The sequence below is a fragment of the Aulonocara sp. 'chitande type north' Nkhata Bay genome, linkage group LG16, assembly GCF_057382095.1.
Source record: "Aulonocara sp. 'chitande type north' Nkhata Bay isolate Kocher_YH1m ecotype deep benthic linkage group LG16, A_spYH_male_GT1.1, whole genome shotgun sequence".
NCBI lineage: Eukaryota > Metazoa > Chordata > Actinopteri > Cichliformes > Cichlidae > Aulonocara > Aulonocara sp. 'chitande type north' Nkhata Bay.
Window position 1 is genome coordinate 25894079 of NC_141359.1, and position 24984 is coordinate 25919062.

The 24984-nt window shown below is 41.5% G+C and overlaps 1 protein-coding gene across 6 annotated transcripts in view; it reads right to left on the reverse strand.

Annotated features, from left to right (window-relative positions):
* Positions 1-1832: 1832 nt before the first annotated feature.
* LOC147311666 (plakophilin-4-like) overlaps positions 1833-24984 on the reverse strand; it is a 96430-nt gene continuing 73278 nt past the window's right edge. For 3 of the 6 annotated variants that reach the window (XM_086267660.1, XM_086267665.1, XM_086267661.1), the window contains exons 9-23: positions 23131-23301; positions 20966-21176; positions 19519-19651; positions 17791-18004; positions 11775-11958; positions 10929-11046; positions 9744-9935; positions 9425-9598; positions 9080-9230; positions 7810-8002; positions 7281-7365; positions 6811-6928; positions 6559-6699; positions 5713-5777; positions 1833-3473 (exon numbers count right to left, since the gene is read on the reverse strand). In XM_086267660.1, the coding sequence (XP_086123786.1) occupies positions 3234-3473; positions 5713-5777; positions 6559-6699; positions 6811-6928; positions 7281-7365; positions 7810-8002; positions 9080-9230; positions 9425-9598; positions 9744-9935; positions 10929-11046; positions 11775-11958; positions 17791-18004; positions 19519-19651; positions 20966-21176; positions 23131-23301 (2390 nt within the window). In that variant the 3' untranslated portion in view covers positions 1833-3233. The remainder of the gene's footprint in view (positions 3474-5712; positions 5778-6558; positions 6700-6810; positions 6929-7280; positions 7366-7809; positions 8003-9079; positions 9231-9424; positions 9599-9743; positions 9936-10928; positions 11047-11774; positions 11959-17790; positions 18005-19518; positions 19652-20965; positions 21177-23130; positions 23302-24984) is intronic. The other 3 variants (XM_086267662.1, XM_086267663.1, XM_086267664.1) reach the window with 2 other exon arrangements.

Consider the following 24984-nt stretch of genomic DNA (forward strand, 5'->3'; position numbering starts at 1 on the left):
TTTGTTTAGGAAGTCATTTAGCTAAACTCATATTTAATTTGCCTGGCAGCTAGCATGTAGGCGCTATCTTGAGGGAGGTCTCTCATTACTGCACTTAATAGTTTTGTGGATATTTCTGCAGTGTATGAACTTTAATATTGTTTTAGACTAATGTAAAGATCTGCCTCGTTTGTTGGCTGATGATGTGACTTGTCACTTATGGGTTCAACATGTAGTCCTAAACCTATTTAGCCTCCTAAGCAGTGTATGCTATATAGCTAGTTCTCTAAACTTAAGCTGGTTCTTCAAGTGTTCCTCCCAGTCAGAAGATCCAAAATGAGTTTAAAAAGGAATAAAGTATCCCGAGAGACCCGAGATTAAGTTTCCGAGTGGAATTCAAAAGAGAGTTTAGGGAAAATAGTGCTTTAGCATTACTCCATCAATCGATATGAAAGTGTGATGAGGTTGTTGGGGTTTTTTTTGCAGCACATCAGACTCTGGATCTGCATTTATTGTTATAAAAAGCTGACTTCTTAATTAGATATAGATCAATATAGATCAAGACTGAGTGAAAAGTGTTCATATGAACTGTATTCAGATCTTTAAATAATGCTTCACAATGATATTTGGACCTGTTTATAGGCTGAGATCGGGTGGGGAGTTTAAGCAGATCAGATTAGTTCTCCATCTCTAGGGGCTGTGCCATGAAATCCCTGTCAATAATGCTCATATAACATTAGCAGCTTTAAAAAAAAAAAAAAAAAAGTCCTTAAAGTTATGGGAGACAGTCCTGGCTCGTAGCTGTGCTCTTACATGCATTTAAAAGCAGATTGCACATTGACTTCACCTGTATTTATTCTTCCTCCTGATAAATTCAGTAAGCGCTAACATTCTGAATTTTGTTTCAGAAGAAACTGCAGTGAGGGGAAAATTGGGTGTATGAAGTCATATGTGACCCAGATTATTAGGTACTTTAATTTGCGTGCACTTACTTTGAGGGGTAATGAATTAAATGAAATCAGGGGCTGGGATAATCTCACTGCTTTGTAAATTAAGTCCATTTCGCAATATTTTGGCAAAGCAGTTTAGCAGACTAAGGCTCCTGGGACTACGCCGGGAAAACTGGATGCAAGTGTCTTTTGTAGGCCGAAGCCAATTAATGGTCGGTATAAACGTATGTATTCCCTTAATGCCAGCTTTACTATAAGCAGCACAGTCCATAGAGTTGCAACTACTTAAGCAAGAAAAAGGCCCGTCTCATGTGGAAGTGTAGCTGGTTTCTGAAAGTGGAGGCTGGTGGAGAAGAGGAATATGAGTAAAAATCAAATTCTTTGATGATCTGAAAAAGAGAGATAACCCCACTCCAACCCATCAAATACCTTCTGGGCATGAAACAACATTAATTATGAGATCTAAAGAATTTTAAATTGCTTTTGTATGCAAATAAAAAAAAAAGATGAATATAGATGAACTTGAACATCTCAGTTTGTCTACAAGTATATAAAGCTGTTCAGTCTGGTGATTATAACACGCTGTGTTGGTGTTCTTTTAAAAAACTTTAAGTTTACCAAACTTTCAGCAGTGTGTTTATTCAAATCATTTTAGGCCTAAAGAGCAACTGTATTTCATCTTTTAAGTAGTACTGGCCCCGATCCATAGGAAATTGAACCCTGTCAGTATTCCAGCTCCATATTTTTTTAATTATTATTGACCCATTATTGAGTCACAATTCAAAAACAATTTTTGCTGATCTCATATTGAGGCTCGGTGCCTTGGAAAATTTTATTTACATCAAGTTAACAAGAGACGATTAGTTTATCCCAATCCATTTTTTTCAAATAGTGTACGTATATTGGATGGGAAGGAGTACATGTCTCTAATATTGTCAGGTTTTTACTTATATTTTACATTGATACATGGCCCACAGTAGCATATTTTAATTTCCTGACACAGTGAATAACTGCTGCTATCCTTCTGTCACAAATCATCCCTGACCCTCGTCACCATTTTGCAGAGTTTGTAGCGTGACAGAAAATCATCCTGGAATCTTTCATCTTAAATACATTTGCACCACACGTCGCTCATATTCAGCATCGATATTTGAAAAACATTTTAAAACAAGGTTTTTTTTCTCCGTCCCAAGAGCACGGTTTGTCAGTCGAGGTGTAAGCGCAGAGTCCGCTACCGATCAGTGTTGGTTGCTGTGCTCCAGGGTGCCACACGGCTTTTATAAAACACAGGTGGTTTAAGGCTCACTACTCATGTCTGTGCAAATACATAAAATATGCTTCCCAGGCAGGATAGAGGATATTACAACCAGAGCAGAAAGGGTTTGATCTATTCATTCACTCTCTTTGCACACGTGGACAAAATGTCAGTAAACTGGAGATGCAAAGAAACTCTCTCACACAGTTTAAAAAACAAAACTTGACCTTTTATTACGTTGTCGTTGTTGTGTTATGATGCCATCTTTGTCCACATATTTCTTTGTATATTTATATATCTTTAGAGACCTAACATGGCACAAGTTTCTTTTAGTTTTTTTGTTTTTTCCAACCAGTGCTGTTGAGTGTAAACCAGGTAACATGTTTTTTTTTCTGTATTTACAATAAAACGAAAAATGTACAAGACTCCATGGCATTACACAGGTTCAACATTAAGTACAGATATAATTTGATCCCTCTGTACAAGCTAACATCATTAGTTAACTATTTTTCATTTGATTATTTTTTTATTTTATGTTTTTTTTTGGATTCATTTTTTAAACAGATATGAGTTCATGATCCATTTTGGCTTCGGCACATACATATTCCTCCAGTCTCGACTCTTACCGCGGACCTTCGTTTACATGACTCACACCTTTCACCATGCTATCACAGCTAAGAGTTTCAAAAGAAAAATTAACCTAACATCTAGACAGAGTAGGACGCATGTATCCTCACTGTAGTGTCCCAATATCTGCTCTCAACAGACTCACAGCATGATTCCATCTTTCTCATCTAAATAAAAAATAATTAGAAAAAAAAAGACATTCCTTGATTTCCTTCTTTGGCTCACATCCCATCTTTCCATCTGTTATCACTCAGTTGAACTCTCCTCCATACACACACATCCACAAAACAAACATGTATGAAGCCAAGTTCATGAAAAAAAGTAAGTTTGTCATTTCCTGTGTGTTCCTCGCCTCTGCTGCAGGGTAAAGACGCACCCCAGTTACAAACCGAAGTGATGGTGAAACGGTAGCACCTCCAGACCTATACCCAGGAGTCTGGAGAGCCGGGGTACTGCTCTGCCCTGAACGAAGGCGTCCGTGTGGTAGCGTAATAGTCCACGTAGTTACAGGTGGATTTCAGTCCATGAGGCTGAGAGCTGAAGGTGGGAGGGTAAGTGATGACCTCCTCCAAATACGAGTCGTCGTAGCCGTGTGGGTGCTGCAGGTACATTCTGTATGTATCGTAGTTTCTCCTGCTCGGCTCATCTGAATAATACAGAGGCTGCAAGGAACGAGAGGCAAGTATCAAGAGTCGGTTCTGAAAACTTGAGTTTTACAACAGTCGTTACGTTAAAGATTCAAACTTAAACTCAAAAGAAAATAAAGGTAGCAAAATTAAGCCTTTGCTGTCCCCTTTCCCCTGCCAGCATGTAAAGTAAATTAAATTAGCTCCACTTTAGCCAATTACATCCCAACGCTTTGTGAAATGTAATGCATAATTATTATTAAACTGTCCAATCATTTCACATGCAACATTTACAGGAGGTCATTTCTCTGCGCACACGTTTTCAAAAATCCTTTAACCTTTACTTAATTAGGCAGTTTTCACTGATGTTTGCAGCCTTGGCCGTGCAGCACTTATTTCAAAGTATTATTCAGATTTCATTCTAAGTTTTAATGATAGTTCTCGTGTAGCTTAATTTCAGTGAACAAACTTTATTTATCTTCATATTGTACTGCTGCTTATACTTTCAGGAACACTTACACCTCACTATAAATATAACCACACTACACGGTAACATTTTGGGAAAATCTTAATTGCAAATCTCCACCTAGATGATTAGAAATCCACCTACAAGCACCTCTAAACATTAGCTTCTCAGCTTTAAAGAGTAAACTGACAATTTAAACAAAAAGTTGAGCACAGTGGATCAGAAGACGCTGCCCGGAGACAAAACTGCAAACTGGTGTTACACTGATTCATGTCCTCAGTAGAGGATCGCAACAATGTCAGCGCAAGACATATGTAGGTACGTGTACTTATCCTTTTCCTTGACTTACTGTAATGTCTATGTAAACTATGTTGTTAAAGAGTTTTTACTTTTATTTGAGGCAAAAAAATATGTATATTTGAGTGTTGAAAATAAAGTAAAGGCTCTGTCCCCATTTGTTTATACACTCACTGACCTTTGGTACTAAGGGATCTAAAGGGTACAAAGAAAATATGCCCCAACACCATTACACCACCAGCAGCTGTCCAATTTTTGTGAGCGTGTGCAAATTACAGCCTCTGTTTCCTGTTCTTAGCTGCGTCGCCTTCCTTCCCCATTCGGATTCATCTTGACCTCACCTACAAGCCCACAAGCTTAAATGCACTGAGTTGTTGCCATGTGATTGGCTGATTAGCCGTTTGTGTTAACAAGGAGTTTTATAGGTGCACCTAATCAAGCGGACAGCGACTGTCAAAACAACAGCTCAGGGGCAGACTTTCTTCTAGAAACCTCAGCAAGAGAGAAAATAAGATTTAATAAAAAAAACTTAACTATGCCTTTAAGCACATAACTCTTGTTCGTCCTGTCAAAACACAAAAAATATCTCAAATCAATCTTCTGTATGGTGGTAACAAAATGAAACGGCATAAACAAACATCTCAGCAGATTCAGGACAAACGCTCGTTAGTGTGGCTGGAGATTTTTCAGACAATAGGCTAATCAATTATCTTCTCGCCTGCACGTCTCTGGCCACTAATGCAACAAAAACAGCTTCAAGGTAAATGTTAGAAATCCAACAAAATGGATGGGATTTATAAATGTCTGAAATGAATAATGACCGTCTTTAGCCAGAAATGTGAAGCAATGAAGGACATAAGAGAACTCTGTCTTTGTGCAGCATCTCCTCCCTCCTGCCTCCTCTCTGTGCCTGTTATCTGAATGGGCACACATGGATGTGTCCAACAGAGACAAGTGCCTGAGACGTACCCAGACCATCCCAATCCCAGCAGTCACATTCAATCTCACTCAAACAATAGCTGATGTGCTGGGTCATTCGCAGCATTGTCATTCATCCGGGGTGGAATACGTGTCAGTCTCTTTGTATTAGTCAAGCGGGTTAGAAGGGTTGGTCGTGCTTATACAGTGCAGCGGAGGGATCTCAGACATGTGCCTTGTGCCAGCTTATATCACCAAACACTACGATAAATATGAATTCTTAAGGCTAGTATCATATTTTTTTATTTTTTAGTTTGATTAATTAATCATTTGTTGTGTACCTTGCAATATTATGTACTGTAAACTACGCTATCACACTGAAAAAAACCCCAAACACTACAAAAATAACAGTAGAAATAGTCTGCACAAATAAACAAAGCTAACAGGCAAACAGAGAAATAAACAATCTCTGCATATACACAGCAAAACAACCTCTACCTCTGTACAGCCACATCAGAGCAGGCATACGAGACAAGATGAGAAGGGGAGGCTGTGGAGTGTAACCAGACATTTGTGCAGAATTACTGCATTCACCTGTGTTCTTCGGGGCTCCTCTGTTGTGGGTGATGAGTAGTAATACGGAGACGGCTTTCCAGACCCTGGAAAAAATAAATAAATAAAGTGAGTGTTGCCTTAGATGGATTAGTGGAACTTGATGCCAAAACACTTCATATCAGTGAAAAAAGTCAGCACATCCCTGAAGGGCAAATGTCTGTATTTTGATAGTAGAGGATCAAGAAGTGGCGCGCTACGCTGGAGAGAAATAACACCAAATAATAGACTTGGCCACTGCTGTTCTGTTGTTTATACAGCCCATGGGATGGGTATTTCCACTGGCACTTTATCCAACGGGTGGAATCCAGAAACTCAATTTCCACTTCCCTATGTAATAGATGAATTTTTGAGGCTGCAGGCTCATTTTGTTTACTCTGGCCTCCCCCCTGTTCTCACCAACCAGAGTAGGCTGGTGAGAGCTCTTGTCTGACTGTAGTATGTCTGGGTACCCACTCACTGGCCCTGTCTGCAAGCTGTGACCTGGTGATGCTAACAATGGCACCACTGTGGAGTGTCCACTCCTGGCTGGTTGGTCCACTTTAGTGCTGTGCAGACCAACTGCAGCACAAAAACAGCCCTGAAGCGGTCGGAATTCAACTGACTGTGATGGGGCTGGCAGGGGTTGGTGGAAATGATAAGAGAGGACCGTCTTGGCAACGAGAGGAGGCTGGCCACAGAATCCGCTTGGAGCGTTACGAAAGATAAAACAGATAACGCCCCGAATAGCAGCAAGTGTGTAACAGCACGCAGTCTGGTGCAGATGGTGAGTGTGAGCCAAATTAAATTTTTAAGGAGTGTAACCCCGAGTGGCTTTCAGGTGTGTACCTGTATACTGTTTTTTATGAATACTGTTGTCTCCTTGGTAATTAGAAAATTGCATAGTTGACTGTGCTCTCTGATAATCTCTGATGGTGTCTCTATGCTCTCTGATGCCCAGCAGTGCAGGAGACGACGTGGCGCTGGCAGCTGCAAGGAAAAAAAGAAAACACGTTTCGTAACATTAAATTCCAGAGGTTTTCCGGTCTCACAGACAGTGTCTATTTCGACTGGGCACGGAATGGAGTGAACTGAATGTACCAGGGTGGTTGACTGGAGACATCTGAACGTTGCTGGTGGGGAGGGTGGGCTGGGACTTGAACCGGTCTCGCTCAAGTGTGGACACTGGTGTGAGGAAATGGTTTTGATTCCATCCATCCTGTTGGGGTAGTGGGGAGAGGAAAACATTGATCCTCTGGATAAATATGCTGGATGTATCAAAAAGAACTATCTGATTTCAAAAGGATAGATATTTTTTTAAAGCACATACGATACTCAAACTCATCCCATACTTTTGCAAGCATGTCAGGCTATTGTTACACTACCTGTCAGCAACCATGTGAAAGCCACAGATCCCTCTCTTCTTTCTACCTGTACATGTTTCAGTCATGACCAGTGAACTGCTTCAGAATTAAAACACTTTAAAAATCAGATAATTCTTTTTGATATGCCGTGTATTTTTCACAGACATTAAACCGGACACCAGAAAGGACCAAACTCAATGTCATTACCTTTTTATAGATGGCACGTAGATCTCTGTACTGCCACAGTGTGTTCAGCACCTGAGCAGCTGCTTTAACCACCTTCATAGAGTACCTGGAGAAACAGTCAAAAGCCCAAATGTTTTAGGGTATTCCTGAATGCCTTTAGCCTTCCTTTAAAAACACACTGTAAATATTACAGGACATGATGTTTGAGGAAAGAGTTTGTCCTCAGTGTGTTTTACCCTGGAACATTACTGAATATATAGCAGGCTAGAAATAGCTGCTGTGCCATCATTCCACAGGGACATAAAACCTCAATGCATACAATGCCACCTTCCCTGTGGCTAAAACTTCTCCTTCTCCAAGCATCAAAGTGTTACTTAGGTGTGTGTGTGTTTGTATAAAACTCCAGCTGGTCAGTGCCCAAAACAGCCTTTTATCCCCATCCACGACTCTGGTGGGGGGTTTTCACCGTGTGCACAAGTTACAGTCGGGTGTGTATCACTGAGAAAAAAAACAACAAACTCTCAGACAAATACGAGCTTCTGTAGCGCACCTGTCTCCTCTGCCCTTGGTTATGTTGACCAGCTTCTCGATGCCGCCCGTGTCAGCGAGAGCCTTTGCATTCTCCATGTTTTTGCTGGTGACCTCGTGCAGGGTGCAACAGATGGCTGCCACGGTCTCGTCTGACAGCAGGGTGGTGTTCCCCCCAGGGAGACGGTTGACCAGGTCCCTCATCGCGTACTTCCCTAAGAGCGAGGAGGGGAGGTGAGACGTGCAGGAAATACACTGTGACACACTTACTGTACAGCATGTTTGTAGGCAGATGCTTATGCACGGAGAAGGGAGGGGAGTACCACTCATACAAGTTTGGTTTTTTCCCCCCCTCTATGTTACATAATGTAAAGGTCTTCCACTGTGACCTAAACTACACCGTGGAGCTTCTATAATCGGGCTGACATTCATTTTGCTTAGCCTGCAGTGTTGTACAAAGTTATCCTAAATGACATTGCATCAACGCAAGGACACTGGCGTGTGTGCATCCTACTGTAAAACAGCAGCAGCCTGGTGGTAAGAAAACCAAAAGAAAAAGAAAAAAACCCCTGCAGCATAAACTCACAACCACAAAACTGAAGGCACCTTAAATCAGAACCAACCCCCACCCTTCCTGCTACAGGCATCACCCCTGCTTTGTTGGAACTGTAACTCCTCATTAACTCCACAGAGAGCACATAAAAGCTTGGTTTTTTTCCATTAAATGAGAATGTTTCATGAAAAACAAAAGGCTAGAGGGAGATTAAAAAAAAAAAAAAACAATAGTTAAAATTGTCACAAAAGGCCCTTGTTCTGTAGTTGCCATTAATTAAAAAAAACAAACTGAACTAACAAAAAAACCCCCACTGTTTAACAATTTGTTAAACAATTTGTCGGTTTGCACACTGTATAAATCACAGAGCCAGCTTAGATGGAAAATGTTTAAAATATTAATAAGTAGTGTCGTGTAGAGTCACGTTATTCAGCTAATTTCCTAAAGATCATCTATATAATATCTATGTACCTCCTTAAATAACAGAAAATAATGTGCTTGTAACATCCACACTTTAGGTGGGTGTTTTATTCTGAGTAAGGGCATGTATCCAAGCTAAATGCTTTAACAACATAGCCTCTACCTAATTGGTACAACATGAGCAGAGGCTGGACTGTTAAATATGCTGAATCCGACAGGAAAAACAATAAGGCGGCTTTATATTTGTGTTTAATATTATTCATCCAGACAGAGTCATTATGGTGTATAGTGTAAAATGTGTGACAGTGTGACTCCTGACCTATGAGCTCCTTGTTCCTGACATCCAATGCCATGTTTCTCAGAGCAGTGGCAACTGAACACACCACCCTGTCGTTATCCATCCGAAGCAGCTCCACCAGGATGGGCAGTCCTTTCTCCTTTCGCACTGCTGCACGGATGTATGCTGCAAACTGTGCACACAGAAAGCAGTGAAACTTGAGAAGGGTCCACACCCTACTCAGGAAAATGTCTGGTTTTAAGATGTGTGTTTTAGCACGTGTGAGTTCCAGAATTAAACTGGTGACAGCTTTGATCGATGCAGACGTGCTGAGCTGTTAAGTTAAGTGATCAGTGAGTGTATATAAAGTGAATATAGGTACTTTACCTTCCAGTTGCCAGCTGACAGGTTCTGAAGAGACCCGGCGGCTCCCTCCAGAGTTGCAGGATTGGAACTCTCAGCCAACAGAGTCAAGTAAGGCTTAACCACCGAAGGATGCCAAAGCATTTCTGCACCCTTGGGAGACTTGGAGAAGCCAGGGATGGGCCCCACACCGTCCCACTGAATCAGAATATAAGTGTTTATCAGGCTGTGGTATATAATGACATTATTGCAACTTTTCTGTGTGGTCTTCACTCATTTTCCAGTATACCATACATGATAATAGAAATATTTTGCTATTTTAAAGATACAGTCCCACACTCACTGTGTCTTCCTGAAGGCTGTTTTTCTTCTTCTTTTTCTTTCTGCCCCAACAGCTGGAATCCACCTCTTTACTGGGAGATTCTCTGGCCAGTAAGCCATCCACTTCCTGCCCCTCTATCAGTCTGGGTGCTGTCATCTCCAGCTCCAGACGATATGACAGGTTCCTTAGGGTGCAAATACAATTCTCCACAATCTGGCAGGTACAAGAAGAAAGGCAGTGGAACAGGTAGTTATAGTAGATGCTCTTTTAATCACCATGACAAAGGCTACAACTCTGTGCAGCATGCTACAGTATCTGCAGCCAGTGTGTGGGACATGCACCTTCTATTTGCAGTAATACAATGATATCAATTAGATTTGGAACGCAAGGCAGACAAAATTCGTCAACCAGAGCACACAAACTTATTTTCACGCTGTTTGAGTTTTGTAATGGGTTTGCCTTACACAATGAAAATGAGCATGAATGACTGACACGGTTAAGGGTCGAGTTCCCAGAGTGGTGATCTTCACATTAGACATGGTCCACTTGACTTTTTATGGCTTTACAATTCACAGATGAATGAGCTTTTGCAATACCCAGTTGTATAAAAAAGGTTAAGGATATATAATGGCCATTCCAGCTCTATATCTTTAATTCTTGAACTCTCATCATAACCCTTATTCATCTATACTGGGCCTTGGTGCGGCCCCTCAATTCCACCTCTGTCTGAAACAAGTCATTCTGCCTCCTCTTGCTTTCATGCCTCCCTCGCTTATAGCCAACTTTTCTCTGACTGTCTTTCCCTCACATACAGTACAGACAGCCAGGACTCTGTCTCCCATTAAGTACATCTGCTCTTTATGACATCAAAGAGATCCAAGACTTGAAAAATAGTGTGAAACAGAACATTTAAAGCATTCTGAAGCCTAAGCTTATGTGGTTCTAACTATGGCCATTAGTAATATGAGCAACCACTGTTGCAGCCCGGTCAATAAGAATGCGAAAATATGAGTTGTGCTTTGGATGACAAAGCACATGAAACAGTTGCTTCTGGCAGCTGAGGGTCATTTAGGCACAAGGAAACAAATGATTCAATCAGGATGAGTAGGATTCTTCCCTCTTATCATGTGGCAGCATGTTCCCCTCTTGGCTAAATGTATTTGTGTGTGTGTGTGTGCATCAGTGGATGGGTGTCTTTGTGCGTACCTTGCTGTCGAAGTCAGAGGTGTTTACACAGGCTTTGATGACATAGAGCAGTGAGTCAATCAGGCCCTCACAAGTGCGCATCTGTTTCCTGGCCTCCTCACCAGCTGAACTCAGGTTCCTTTGAAACACACACACACACACACACACACACACACACACACACACACACACACACACACACACACACACGCTTTGCTCAACAAACAGATGAGCATATGCAAACACACAAAATGACAGCTGTGCACATGCGTGTGTGTGTCTCCCACTCGAATGTGTGATGTGGGCTTTGCAATCCCCATACACCATCCATAATGTATGAGAGGTGTGCATGTGTGTGGTCTGACTAAAGAAATTACAGTACTTTGCTGAGTAAGTATAGACCCAACGACCACACCTATGCATGTTTGAGTGCAGTGTTACACAAACAATCACCTCAACTAGCTGGCACCAATTAGAAGCTGTGCTCTACACACTGCACTGTTCTCAAAGGAAGAAGCCCCAGGAGAGAGGTTGTGAGTTTTCCAATAGTTTTGACTGTGATATTCAAAGAAATGGTGACGGCTTTAAAACGTCAACAAGACAGAAAAATGTACCCATTTCACTAAATCGTGTTTAATCATTAAACCCATATTTATGAAAAAATGCACATCATCCTGATAATGTTCGCTAAATAAAAAGTGATTTACGAGCATATCTACAAATTTTTTATTTTTAGATTTGAGGCGGGTCACTTTATTATCATATTTTCTTCAAACGCACGCTATGAGCTCATCAGTCATTACATGCAATAGCATCAGATGTCCACAGTGGGGAGCTAGTGCCAAGTGTGATCATCAGGTGGTTTACCTCAGGCAGCCTGTGGTGTTCCTCAGCACCAGAGAGGAGTGAAACTTCAGCTTGTGCTCGTCATCGAAGGTGGAGCTGCTCCATCCAGAGTGAGGGATGATCACAGTGTTAGTCAGAGTTGTTAAGGCGTCCCGGATGATTGTCATCTTGACGGCGTCACACGACGACAGGTTCCACAGCACCCCTGAGGACATAGCCACATGCAAACACAAGCATTGAGAAGCAGGCGTGCAAACCTTCTGTTAAGTCAGCTGAGCTGTCATGTGCACTTAGGTTAACCTAGAGGGGGGCTTTTAGTTCAGTGTGTGCGGACGTGTCCGACAACATGCAAACCGAGAATCTGAGTAAAGATATGACTATACCACGGCTCGAACATCAAGGCATCAGATATTCAAGTCAACTTTCATCTCTGCAGACTATCCTTGTGGCAAAGATTATTTGTTTGAAATGAAAAATATAGTAAGAAGGATGGGGTGGGGATCCATATGGCATCAGCTCAGTCATTTCAATTGAAATATAAATAATGTAGAAGTCTTTAGAAATTATGCCATCATTTCACTCAATTCAAACATACTTTTGGTAACCACTGATAATCACGCACAGTCGTGGCAGCTTCTGATACTGCATCTGTCATGGATTAGCCGGCATGTAACATGTTCTTCTAATTAGGTGACTCTTGCTGCTAGGCTTACACTAAGACACAGCCCGACTGCTGTAGGGCATTGGTAGCCCTGCAGGAGACAAATGTTACACAAGCTGAATTCTACAGTAAACACTCAGGGCTGAATACATGTGTAATGTTCAAAATGCAGCCAAAACAATGCTTCAAGTACAGTGTGCATGTGTGTTAGTGGTTCATGTGTGAGTGCTTAATGCTTCATGTTAATGAATCCATTTGCTGTTGTTGCTCTACCACTTGCTCACCTCAGTCTGTGCATTCAGAACACATCACATGATCAACAGACCAATGAAGCTATTACATGGAACTCCGTAATATACATGGACACACTACTGGGAGAGGTAAAACAAATAATGACAGGTCTTCCTGGCTACTTTTCTCTCAACCTCACTGTTTATCTTCTTTCAGTAAGCTGCCTCTCCGTCCTGCTCTGATTGAAGCAATGGAGACGATAATACTCTGTAATATGGCCCAAGAGCCCGATTGAGGCAGACTGCTGGCAAGAAGCTTTACAGACAGATATATGCCTGCCAAGACGGCAAGGTCTCTGCCACTGCCAGTCATTTAATTAACAATTTCTCTTACCATTATCCTTATTAACACTAAATCAAAGTGCTTTCAAACCCATTAAAGTCCTTTAGTGAACTTTCATTACTTTCCTTTTATTATGCTAAAATAACAGGGAGGCACTGAAAATCATGTGATACGCAACTTATAAAGTTAACATGCAGCACGTGCTTCTTACTGGAGCCTGGCAGCAGTGTGTGTCTGTGTGTGTGTAAGAGTCATTTTGTGCATTTTGTGCTTTGTGTCAGGCGGACTAGTAGACTCTGCTCAACTTGACTCAGTGGGACTCAGTTTAATTCTGCACTAACTGACCTTTGCTCCTTCCACCAGCACATTCAGTTCTGTGTTTACCTTTCTCACGGGACACGCACAGACTGCCTTGTAATAGGACCAATAATGCAGTGATAAGACACTCATGTCCACTGACCAACCTCCCTGCTTCTTCTTCTGACTCCACAATTCACTCTTTCTGCCTCTGGCAAGTTCCTAAACAGCCACTGAATGTCAATTTGTAGGAAGAATGTTCTCAGCTGGATTTTAGACTGATCCTGTGGAGGCAGCATGTCAGGAGAAATCAACAGGAGAATTCACTGAGGTGTGACTGACAACCCTGTCAGTGGTGCAACACCAGCAGCAATACCCATAAGTTACACCTGACAGTCAGACGGAACAGATGTATGCTTGTAGGCACCGACGTCAACCTTGTTCCCTACTCAGTGGCTTGTTCTCCAGTGCCTTGGCCTGCCTTTGAAACGCTGACCCAAGGTAAACATTGTTGTGAATTGTGAGAGCGCAGGAGGACACAGGGAGACGCATGGAGAAAAAAAACACCAAAATAATAAATAAATAATCTGAAGGTGGTTAGAACAGCTAAGGAAGTTAAATGGACATATCTTTTGCCCTGAAGTAGCTCAGCTGTAACGCATTCTGGGTTTTTAACACAAACAGAGTAAACGTCTAAAGATCACAGATAAAGAACTAAATGGCCACAAGGGATTGCACTGGCACAGTGACTCAGAACTGCAATGATTATTGGGTGTATATGGCTGACAGTTGCCTGCAGAGTTCAGAGTAAGTCTGGCACCACTTCCCCTCATCAGCAGCCACTTGCCAAATTTTACATGTAGTTAATCTAAGTCACCCACTTGTGCAAATTTGGTGTTTTTACCAACTTCAGTTCTGCCATTTTTATCACAGAAATACACAAAGAACAGACTCATCCTGACTACTGAGACACCTGTATCCTGCAGAAAATGTGTGTCGCAACAGTCAGCATTGTCATATTTATTGGACACATGACACTGAAAGGCTAAACGAGACACAAGGAGAGAGACAGAGAGACTCCTAAATAAAATCTGAAAATATTACAAGCAGTGATCTTGGAAATTAAAGAGCTTTCTGACATTTTAGCAGTACTTAATCCAATGCACTTGATTACATTCTGTCATAATGCAGTCCTGCAAGCCTATGTCATGCTGCATTTGCTAAATATGTGTGGATGACGACTTTGGAAAATTTAGTCAGCTGAACTCATGTTATAATTATTAAAATGACTTCAATACCCACCAGGATGTCTGTGACTCAGTCCAAAAACTCTCTGGTGTGATTTAAATGCTTCTGTATATTTTGTTAGCTGCCCAACAAAGCTGACTTTCATTAATCACTCATTTTTCACTCCAAGTGAGGCTAAACACTTTCGACAGGCGGAATGAAAGTGATCTTGATTGATTCCCCAAATGTGTCACTTCTCCCCGGAGACCATTTCTGTGTCTTCAACTACAGGTCGACACGTCATCGACTTTGCCTGGCGAAGCAATAACTGGGTCGTCTTTCAGTTCAGTTAGTATAAAGCTGCTGATCATCCAAAAAAAACCGGCTCAGTTTATTAACCTTTTAATTTTTGGAGTTAAAAAAAAAAAGCTTCAGTACTGTCTGATCTCTAATGCTGCATCGACTAAATCAGCTCGGCTTGTACTTTTGAGGTTAGTGAGCATTTTTCATTTTTGCGCCCCGCACGCAGTGAAAGTCATGGATATATTTTCAGATGAAATTACCTTTATCATTTATCACTTGAAAAAAGGTTATTAATCTTCTTATTCTTTGTTCTCCAAGAACACAAACATAGCAAATCACACCAAGACTTGGCAACTAAAACTAGCTTTGTGGGTTAATGCCATTCAGCTTCTCTGTATGTACATTAGAAGTAGGTAATCTTTTCCAAACATTTATTTTTTAAATTAAAAAAAAAAAAGCTCTTGTTTAAACAGTCATTTAATATTTCAAAGTCCAGAATATGCAAAAACAGTGTTTGGCATGTTGATTGCAATCAGTGTGGAGCAAAGTTTTGGAAGTAAAACCAAGATAAAACGTCAGAACAGGGCAATAACAGAGCGTGTGTGTGTGTGTGTGTGTGTGTGTGTGTGTGTATTTGTTGTCCAGGTATTACTCATGTTTTAAGGGCCTAAATCTGTCATATAATGGGGACGTTTATTCCTTTTGGGGAAGAAGTCCTTATACAATAAATCATTACATTTCAACACAGTGACATGTTTAGATAAGTTTAGATTCAGGTTATGCTTAGTAGCAGATATTGTTTAAGGTTAAGGTTAAAGAAAGTCAGTAAAAGTGAAGCAAGTTAATGTAAAGTCCACTGGAGTCATGATGCACGACTGTGTGTATGTGCATGAATGGCAGTTTCAGGTGTTTCATCTACTGGTGCTAATAACAGAGCAGTGTGTTTGTCCTTTGGATCTGAAGAAGTGATTAAGAACAGAGCAATAACCACAACAGCTGTTGGAAGAGGAGGCAGGTAAAGGGATGAGATCAGGTTGTGAGTCTCCCCCAGCATGACCCATGACCTGAAGCAAGAGTGGCCTGTTCTTATAGCTAGCTCTAATGAAGCACAGATGACAATAGAAGCTCAAATAATCGAACTCCACTGGCAACGACACTAAAGAAGGTGTTCTAATTCAAATTCTAAATATCCCACAAAAGCTGCCTCATAAGGAGCTGTGGGTGAGTGAATAATGTCTGTCTTCTCCACTTTAAGCTATGGTGTGGGCTGTCTTTGTCATCCACCTGAAAGCTCTTTATGTGGGCGTTTCTCATCAGCTATAATTGTGCTGCTTTCCATTTCACTCTGAAGTCGAATGTTGGAGCTGGGAGTGACGCTGCAGTAGTAAAGTTGGAAAACTGAGGAAAAACAGCATTTGTTTTGCTCCTCAGCATGGTGGAGCCATTCGTGCATTACTAGCAACACAGCACAGTGGTTGGGTTTTTTGCACTTTAAAAACACACAGCTGCAGCACATTTGCGTATGGCTCATTTAGTGAGTCACAAATACACAATAGTAATATTTCAGATTGTAAGTTTTACAATTTTACTGAAGATTACCTGCACTGTTGCCATCTTGGATAGTTAAATCAGAATTGATGGGGCTTCTCTGACTTTCTGAGTTGGAAGTCTGATTTGTTCCAATTGAATATTCAGACTTCAGATGGAACGCACCATTAACCAGGGTGATGCAACCCTGCTGACCTTTTCAAATTACTCTTGTTCCTAGGGTCTGCACTACCAATTACCCACATCAGGCTTTCTGTGGAAGAAAGGAAAGGAAAAGAACCTAAACAGAGATCGCACTAAAGGAGACGAATTGGAAATGCCTGCGCATCATCTGAAATGCAAGTGTGAAGAAAGACAATTTAGAGACTGTAGATTCCAATGTGAGAATGATTATTTTCTCCTTTTTAAGCAGAGTCAACAAACGCTCTACTAGAAAAGGAAGCTGAAGATTATCTTCTCGCAGACAATACAAAAGGGTTCATATTCAGGCTCGTATTGTTCACCCTCGGGGGACTGCTGGATTGTAACCTGAGCGCATGTTAGACCGGGGGTTTGGAGTCCAGCACAAACAGCTGACTCTGCCACCTGGGAGCCAAATGTCTTGGCTTGCTTATTTTTGTAGTGCTCCACCCTGATCCTAAACAACACGGATTTATACCTTATTTGCAGACCTCAAACAACACACAAATGCAGCTGAGTCGCACACAGGCCAACGCAGAGAGGGAGAGAGAGAGGATTATCAAGCCCACTGGCAGGAACGCTTGTTTTCTGACAGAGAAGGAGCTAAAACGGCAGCCTAAGTAATAAAAGAAAAAGCATGAATCCCACAGAAATGTGGTTTTATTTTGTTGCATATGTCATAAGCAGCAGTGACAGCAGTAGCAGCAACTTAAGGAAAAGCCTCTACACCTGAGTTATTACTACAATCATAATTTCAGAACAGACTATGGTAAGCCGTCTGCTTAATAGCTTATTCAAAGCATCTTTAAGCGCAGTAATCCACAGTTAACCATGACACGCAGCACTAAACAACCTCGAGCTTCTTCAGAGACCATGTCAGGATTCATAAGTTACAGCCCCACTGCAACTGTACTGTAATGATCTCTCCTGTAATGCCCAGCAAGTCATTTATCAAATTCTGTAAAGTTGCTGTGTCTGATGCTGGATAATACCAGTGCTGAAATGACTTGTCAGTGAATCAGTTAGCCTGCGAGCTAAAAATAAAAAGCAAGTAATCGAAATTATTCACCGATCAGAAATGGCCCAGATGTGAAGATCTGACTAACTTCGAGGAATCTATTTGTGCGTGTGAATGAAGTGTAATTTGGATTCTTTTCAAGTTTAACAGAGAAGTGTGTGGATGAATGCCCTGACAGATTTTTTAAAGCATATAATTCCCCTTAGAGTTTCTGCATTCTCCACACTAACCTGTCACAAGCTCCCTCACTTCCGCATCCACAGTCTTTCTAAGGAGACGGAGCAGTGCTGGGATACCCCCGGCGTTCCTAACAGCGATCTTGTTGTCATCCATAGTTTTGCCATACACGAGGTTCCTCAGAGCGCCACAGGAGTTCCTCTGGACTTCAAGGACTTTGTGGTCTAGCAGGTCCACCAGGTGTTTGATTCCTCCCAGTCGACACACCTGGAGTCAGGATTTTCAGATGTGAAATGATTCTGACCACTAACAACATTTTTTAAAACTTTCCCTGTAAAACACGGGGACAAAAATCATGCATTTATTCATGTGACAAGAGAATCTACGCACAGGGAATTTATTCATACCAAACAAATTATTTTGAAAAGAAATGCTAATATATGACCATGGAAAAAGCCTTAACCACAGGAGATGGTAGACTAAAAGAAAACTGGATTTACATTTCCTTCTGGAGAACAGAACAATGTGTACTCTGAAAAAAAGCTCCCTGCTTTTCGCTTTGTAATATGAATCAAGTTCTTCTGTCATACGGCATCCAAGAAAAACAGTATCTAAAAAATACCGTCTTCATAACTTATCTTAGTCTTTATATGTCAAAATCATCATTATGCTAATGTCTGAAAGGACAAATCCAGAGCAGATGCCTCTTTGGATTTATTTATTTTTCTAACTGTTGCTGTAAGCTGTGGATGTTTTTTCTTTAAATATACTTGCTTCTGATGTGCATGAGCAGTGTGATTGTGACTATGTGCACATTCTTGTGACTCTTTGGTAGCTCTAAACTTTTTCAGCTCGACGAGTTGAACTGACCAAATAATACATCACCTAGTTACAAATAATTTCTTTTGTCTGACTGTCTGACTGCCTCACACTTCCAGACCTAAATTCCATTTTCACAGCTCCAGTCATCAGTTCTGCTTGTTAAGCGGACACTAGCTCAGAAAAGTAATTGTGAACCTCTTGGAACACGCATTAAAAAAATACCTCTCTATAATCCACAAGCTCGTATGAGATAACCCACGCTGATAGGTTTTACCTTCTAGTAAAGTAGTAAAGTGTGACATATAAGATAGATCACAGCTGAAGGAGATGATTGTACAAAAACTACAGCAGTTGTATTTCGCAGTTTTTCAGACATAGAGACAACATTCAATATTCATGGAATAACTAGGTGCACCAGTAATAAAATGGCTGATTTGTGTATATCCTTTCGTCTGTGTGAGTTCTCTTCAGGTATTGCAGGTTCCTCCCACAGTCCAAAGACATGCAGTTAGTGGGGTTTCATTAACTGGTGATTCCAAATTGATCTTAAGTGTTATTATAAGCATGGATAGCTGCGTGTTTGCACGTGTTAGCTCAGCAACAGATTGGCAACCTGTCCAGGGTGTTCCCTGCCGCTCCCCTTAGGACAACTGGGATAGTTTCCAACCAATCTCAGTTGTCATAGAGCAGATGGATGGATGGATGATTTATACAGGCTAACTCAGAGCTCAAAGTTACTGCTATAGTCATACCACAAAATTGTAGTTAAAAAGCCAGTTTTCACTTTGACTGTCGCTGGCTTTGCTCTTCTCATCTGCCAGATATTAAGAGTTTTTGGTAAAGTATATGCACATCTCCAAAATCTGGCCCAATAAACTAACAAAAAAATTTGAATAACATAAGAAGTTGAAATAACTCACTGTAATAAGAGTGTAAGGGATTAGTGGTAGAACACCTACCTCATTCTTGACTCGATTATCACCAAAGCACAGGTGTTGCAGGTAGGCAGCTGCATTGGCCTGCACTGATGGGAAGTGGTGCTGCAGCATGTGAATCACCTCTGTTAGCTCTGGGTCACGCCACGCGAACTCTCTAAAAGTACACGTGGGGTGAAAAGGTATCAGCATGACGGCAGCGACTGGAAGAAGGTTGCCTCCTTAAAAACCACAGGCACCTTTTTCCTGAAAATGAATTCTTCAGCACCTGAGGACAGGCTGATAGAGCCAAGAAGTTACATTTGCAGGTCCAGTTAGGTCACACTTAGATTATTGGGTTTGTGCATGTAGCACATTAAAGAAAGAATAAAGGAATGCATTGTATCTAAACTTCTTTTTTAAGATACTAATAACGGATTTTTCAAACTTAAAATTAGACAAAATGATTTGTGATTGTAGACCTCTGCCAACCAGTCAATTTGTAGTTTATATCCATATTGGATCCAAGTTGCCTGAATTAGTGTTGCACAATAACAAAATACCAATAAGTACTTTAATCGACCGGCACTTCTGGTTCTGACTACTGAGGACAACAACATTTAACTGCACTCATGCTAATTATTATCCCTAATTCAGACTCTTCATTTAGAAATATACACCAACACTGACAGAGCCACTACTTCCCATATGAGGAAGATTGTGCATGAGTACATTATAATCTTGTGCATGCTCATCCGTTAATGTGAATGCACACAGGTCAAATTTTTGCCTCGCTGAAAGTGATACATGAATGTTAATAGATTCAACCTAGTGAAATTGCCTGTTAAGACATCTAGGGAAAAGTGGTTAATGGAAAAGAGGCAAAGAGTGAAAGGGGCTTAAGTTGTAAGAGAAATACCTTTGACACACTGACTGAATTATGCACACCACAATCCCAGGCTGCTAGAACTAAATTTGTGGCCTTTGAGCTAAACTAACAAGTCTTTCCTAGACAGGAGCAATGTTAAAATTAATTTTCTAGAGGAATTTTGACTCTGACGCCATTCCAGAATGGGCCGGTGTCACATAAAATAAGCATGGTGCACTCACTTTAAATACTTAGACAACAGCATAAACAAGTGTAAACAAATTTCCCAATGAGCAGGGTCACTGCAAATGTCAATCCACTCTCTACGCTTACACGACAAGAGCAGACACAGCACTTCAGCACATGTGAGAATCTTTTGTTAAGTGGCCAGGCATAGTTGAGCCAGCTTAACGGCCAGAGCTGTGTGTGCGTGTCTACCCAGGAGGTTCACTGTTTGAATAGTAAGAGGACACCGGTGTTGACCCAGCAGAACAGGACTGCCTTGTAAGCAAAAGTAGTCCCCCTGGATTACTGGTTTATGTTACACTACACTGGTTACTAACCACAGAATAAGTTTAGGGAAACAGAAGCATAGAAATAGAGTGAAATGTGTGCCGAGCTTACCTCGGATCCTTCTGAATGCTGTCTATGGAAGGAGAGCGGGCGGCACCATCATCCACGACAACAGCCTGGCGGGTGTAATTGGGATCGGAAGGCCGGTACTGTGCTGAGCGATAGGGATCAGCATAGGTGGCTGATGTGTTAAGAGTATAATTGTTTCTTTGGTAGGTCATGGCACTTCGCTGGCTAGACGACCTTTGCAGACTGCCCACACCTAAGGGATAAATCCAAATCATTCAGATTAAACACAAGACCAAAAACACAAAAACATCTTAGCAGCGTCTAGACGTCGTCAGCTAAACTTCCAGCTTTCCCCGCCATAGGCATACATCTTTAAACAAAGCTGGAAATACAGACATGCTGCTGTTCTGACAAGCTCAGCAAATTCTCAAATCTGGAACAGATTAATGATGAGGATAAAACACAGCTCCCATGGTAGCACAAAGCAGAACTCTTTTCCTTCAAAGACCTCTTTACTTCTTGTTGCTTTTACAAGCTTGTGTTAGCCAGAAGGATCCTGCTGGTTTTCAAAGAGGACAGGAGGACTCAACTTGCTTGGTGATCCACAAATCCTTTCTTCACCGCCTTCTTGCTCCTCTGAGACATCCTATGCTCAGGCTAAGTTTGCCAAACAAAGCAGACAGAATTTGGTAAACCAAGGCGCGCTCCAAAAGAAGGAGAAAAGAAGTCAGCCTGAGAGCACCTCCCTTCAGTCATCTTTCCTCTTTTCATTTGCACCGAATGGTATTATGACCTAGTTTTTTAACACAATGGGTCACAAACAGAACGGCATAAACAAGCTGCTTGGATTCAGCCCTCCTTCTCACCGGAGCCACGTGATATGAGGCAGCGTGACTGCTGCGCCGGTCAGATCTCTATCCTCCATCCAACAGAACTTGGCACGAGTGTGCTCAAACTCCCTCCTACCAGCAGCCAAGACGTCAACTGGTGGGGTTACTCCAAAAACACAATTTCGCGCATCACTGCACTTCTATGTTGGGCAGCAGCTCTACCGCGCAACGTGGTTATCTCCCAAAATGTACCCTTACACAGCCAAAGACATTGGAAGAGAAATTATAAACAACATACTGCAGCTTTGCAATTTTACAAGAACTATTTGGATTCCATTTCTCACCTTCTCAGAAAAAGATCGATACTTCCATTGCTCCTGCTTGCACAAAAAAGTACACTGCCTGCTTCCAGAAAAAGCCCCCAAAAATGCATGGAAAGCCAATAGGGGGAAATGGCCCATTGAAATTTCATTTCACAACATAACAAAGAAAACTGTGGGATCAAATTGGATTTTTCTAATGAGATAGCTCTCACAAAGCCCCCATATTGAACACCCCCTCCAGCTCTATCCCACTCGCCTTTTCTTAGTATAGCTGGAATAAACACATTACAGTGGCTTGTCTGTGGGGCTTCTTCATACCACCAATAGCATTTATTAGTGAACTTATCGGTCTAAGCAGATCTCCGGTGTGCCGAGGAGAAGCCTGAATGGAGTGCGCGTGCACGTCATGGGAATTAAACATGCGTATCCGAGGCAGGAGAGATGATGAGAGGAAAATACCAACATCAGGACAGCTGGAAGAGCACAGGCTGTGGATGTGGCTAACCAAGCTGTCCCCTTCATCCTTCTTCTCATTCTCAATGTGACACATGGGTAATGGACTCCTTTGTGGCAGGATGACATATCAGAACCTGCCCATTAACTCATGTCTCACCCATTTCTGTCTGACAGTGGAGGGAGGATGGAAATGGAGGCAGCGGAAGAGAGAACGAAAAGTAGAACTCAAGAGAGAAAAGCAAGAAAGAAAGACATAACATACTGTGCGCTAAAGGGCAGACAGAAAAATGTCCGACCCCCACATGGACAGCGATAGTCCTCCATGGGGGATATGGGAAAGAGTCAAAGACACCTGGATTAAATGGCAAAGACTTTGACACACATGTTCCCCATGGCTCCACAGCAAGTATTTCATAGCAGTTGTGAGCGTAGGTGATGCTTTGCACTTTTGTTGACACTAAACTCAGGTTCTTCCAACAATCTGGCAGCAAAATTCTTACTTGTGAGAGGGAAACGCATAATTTTAGTATCATAGGGAGACTGTTACTAACTATTATTAGTAACAATGTCCAAAAGTTAATAATAATGTGGGGCCAACCTGATGTGCTCCTGTAGAGCGTGCTCTGGTGGGTGTGGCTGGGACTGCGATACAACGGGCCCTTGTACGTCCGATCCTCATAGATTGGTGCGATGTGGCGGTCTGGGGAGATGGTTGACCTTAAGTCCGGGGCCAGCTGGCTGTGCTGACTGGCGTAAGAGCTCCGTATTCCTGCAAATGAATATAAATGGGAAGAATTTAGTGTCTGTGTCTTTTCAAAATATTATAGACCAAGACAGCGACTTTCAGGCCATGTTTTCATGATTCTTACAGGATAACTGTATCAGCGTGTTAAAAACATCAGTGGAAAACATGGTGGCTGCAAAAAGAAACAGCAAGAGTGCTTGGATCCCCCCAAACTACGGTATTTAGGTCACTTAAGTCACCTGATACTTGGTAGACTTAGATAATCAATCTCAGAAAACAACATCTCTTCTTTTGTTGTCAAACTTAATGTCATTGTTGTGTGCGGTTCACTGATTTACAAAAGGGACACTGCATCGCTTTACAGCAATAATGCAGTTTTGATAAAAACAAAAGCAGACATGATGTTCACAGGATCCTATCTTATGTATCAGGTTAAATCAATTTTCAAACTTGATCAAAATGAATAGAAAGCACTGCACATGCTGAAGAAATAATTCAATTCACAGAAATATGACTGTCAGTAAAGTATGAAAAATGAAACAAAAACACAAAACAAAACATGAGTTGGGGAAAACCCCACATCTGCTTCTTTTTGTGAACAGGAACTAGGCACAAGCAAATGCTAAATATTGGTTGAAATGACTAAAATGAGTCACTGAAGTGAACTGAGCAGATACCGAAGTGACACTGCAAACCAATCAGTCCATTAACAACAGAGTGTTTCACATAACAAACAAACGCTATAATCAGCAAAAAGCTCTCCTGACGGGGGTGAGAAAAGGAAACCATTGTCTAATTAAAAATCCCTTTCACAAAGGTCACTTTAACAGGATATGCAGGCATAGTCGAGCATCAATTTCTGTCTGACTCAGACTCGGGTCAGATGTAAAACAACAAGAGCAGAATGAGGAAACATCACACTGCTCTGGGTCTTTCCATATAAAGGGAAGCACGGCTATTATGTCTCACTCTACCAACCTCGGAATGCCTAAACTTCCAACAAAAACAAACGTGAGCGAGGTTGTGCAGTCATGGCCAACAATCTGACAAACTGACATTGTGTCACATGGTAGGCAGGTGAAATCGCACACTTGCACACTCTGTCACTTGTAAGGTTTTACCTATCAGGACATAATCAGTCCTTGACCAGGTCTTAAAAAACAATAGCAAGTTAGACAAGTTAGCCAGTGCCATGATTAATATAAATGATGCCAAAATGCAGAAGCAATGTGTGGAAAACTAAAAGCATCCCATTAGTCAGCAGCTATGGATGAATTTTGGCCCACTCTTCTTTCCAGCTCTCTTACGGTCCAGCCACAGTGTCTCACTCAGGCTGAGGTATCTGTTGGACAAATGGCCTCACATTTGTTTCTAGAACACGTTGAAACTTTGAGTTGACCATGAACTCCTCAAAGACTGCAAAGCACACAGATCCTGCAGCTGCAAAACAAACCCAAACCATCAGCATCCACCCCCGTGCTTCACTGTTGGTGCAAGATGTTTGTGGTAATGTTTTGTTTGGGTTTTTTTGCTAAATGTGGTGCCATGCATTATGGCCAACCATCTTGTCTTGTGGTTTGTTTAGCTGCAACTTTGAAAAGCTAAGCTGTGCTGCCGTGTTCTTTTTAAAGAGAAAAGCAACCCATACTTGTTTTATGCAGAGGTTTTTCTTTTTTAAATTGTACTTTACTAATTGTGCACAGTTTC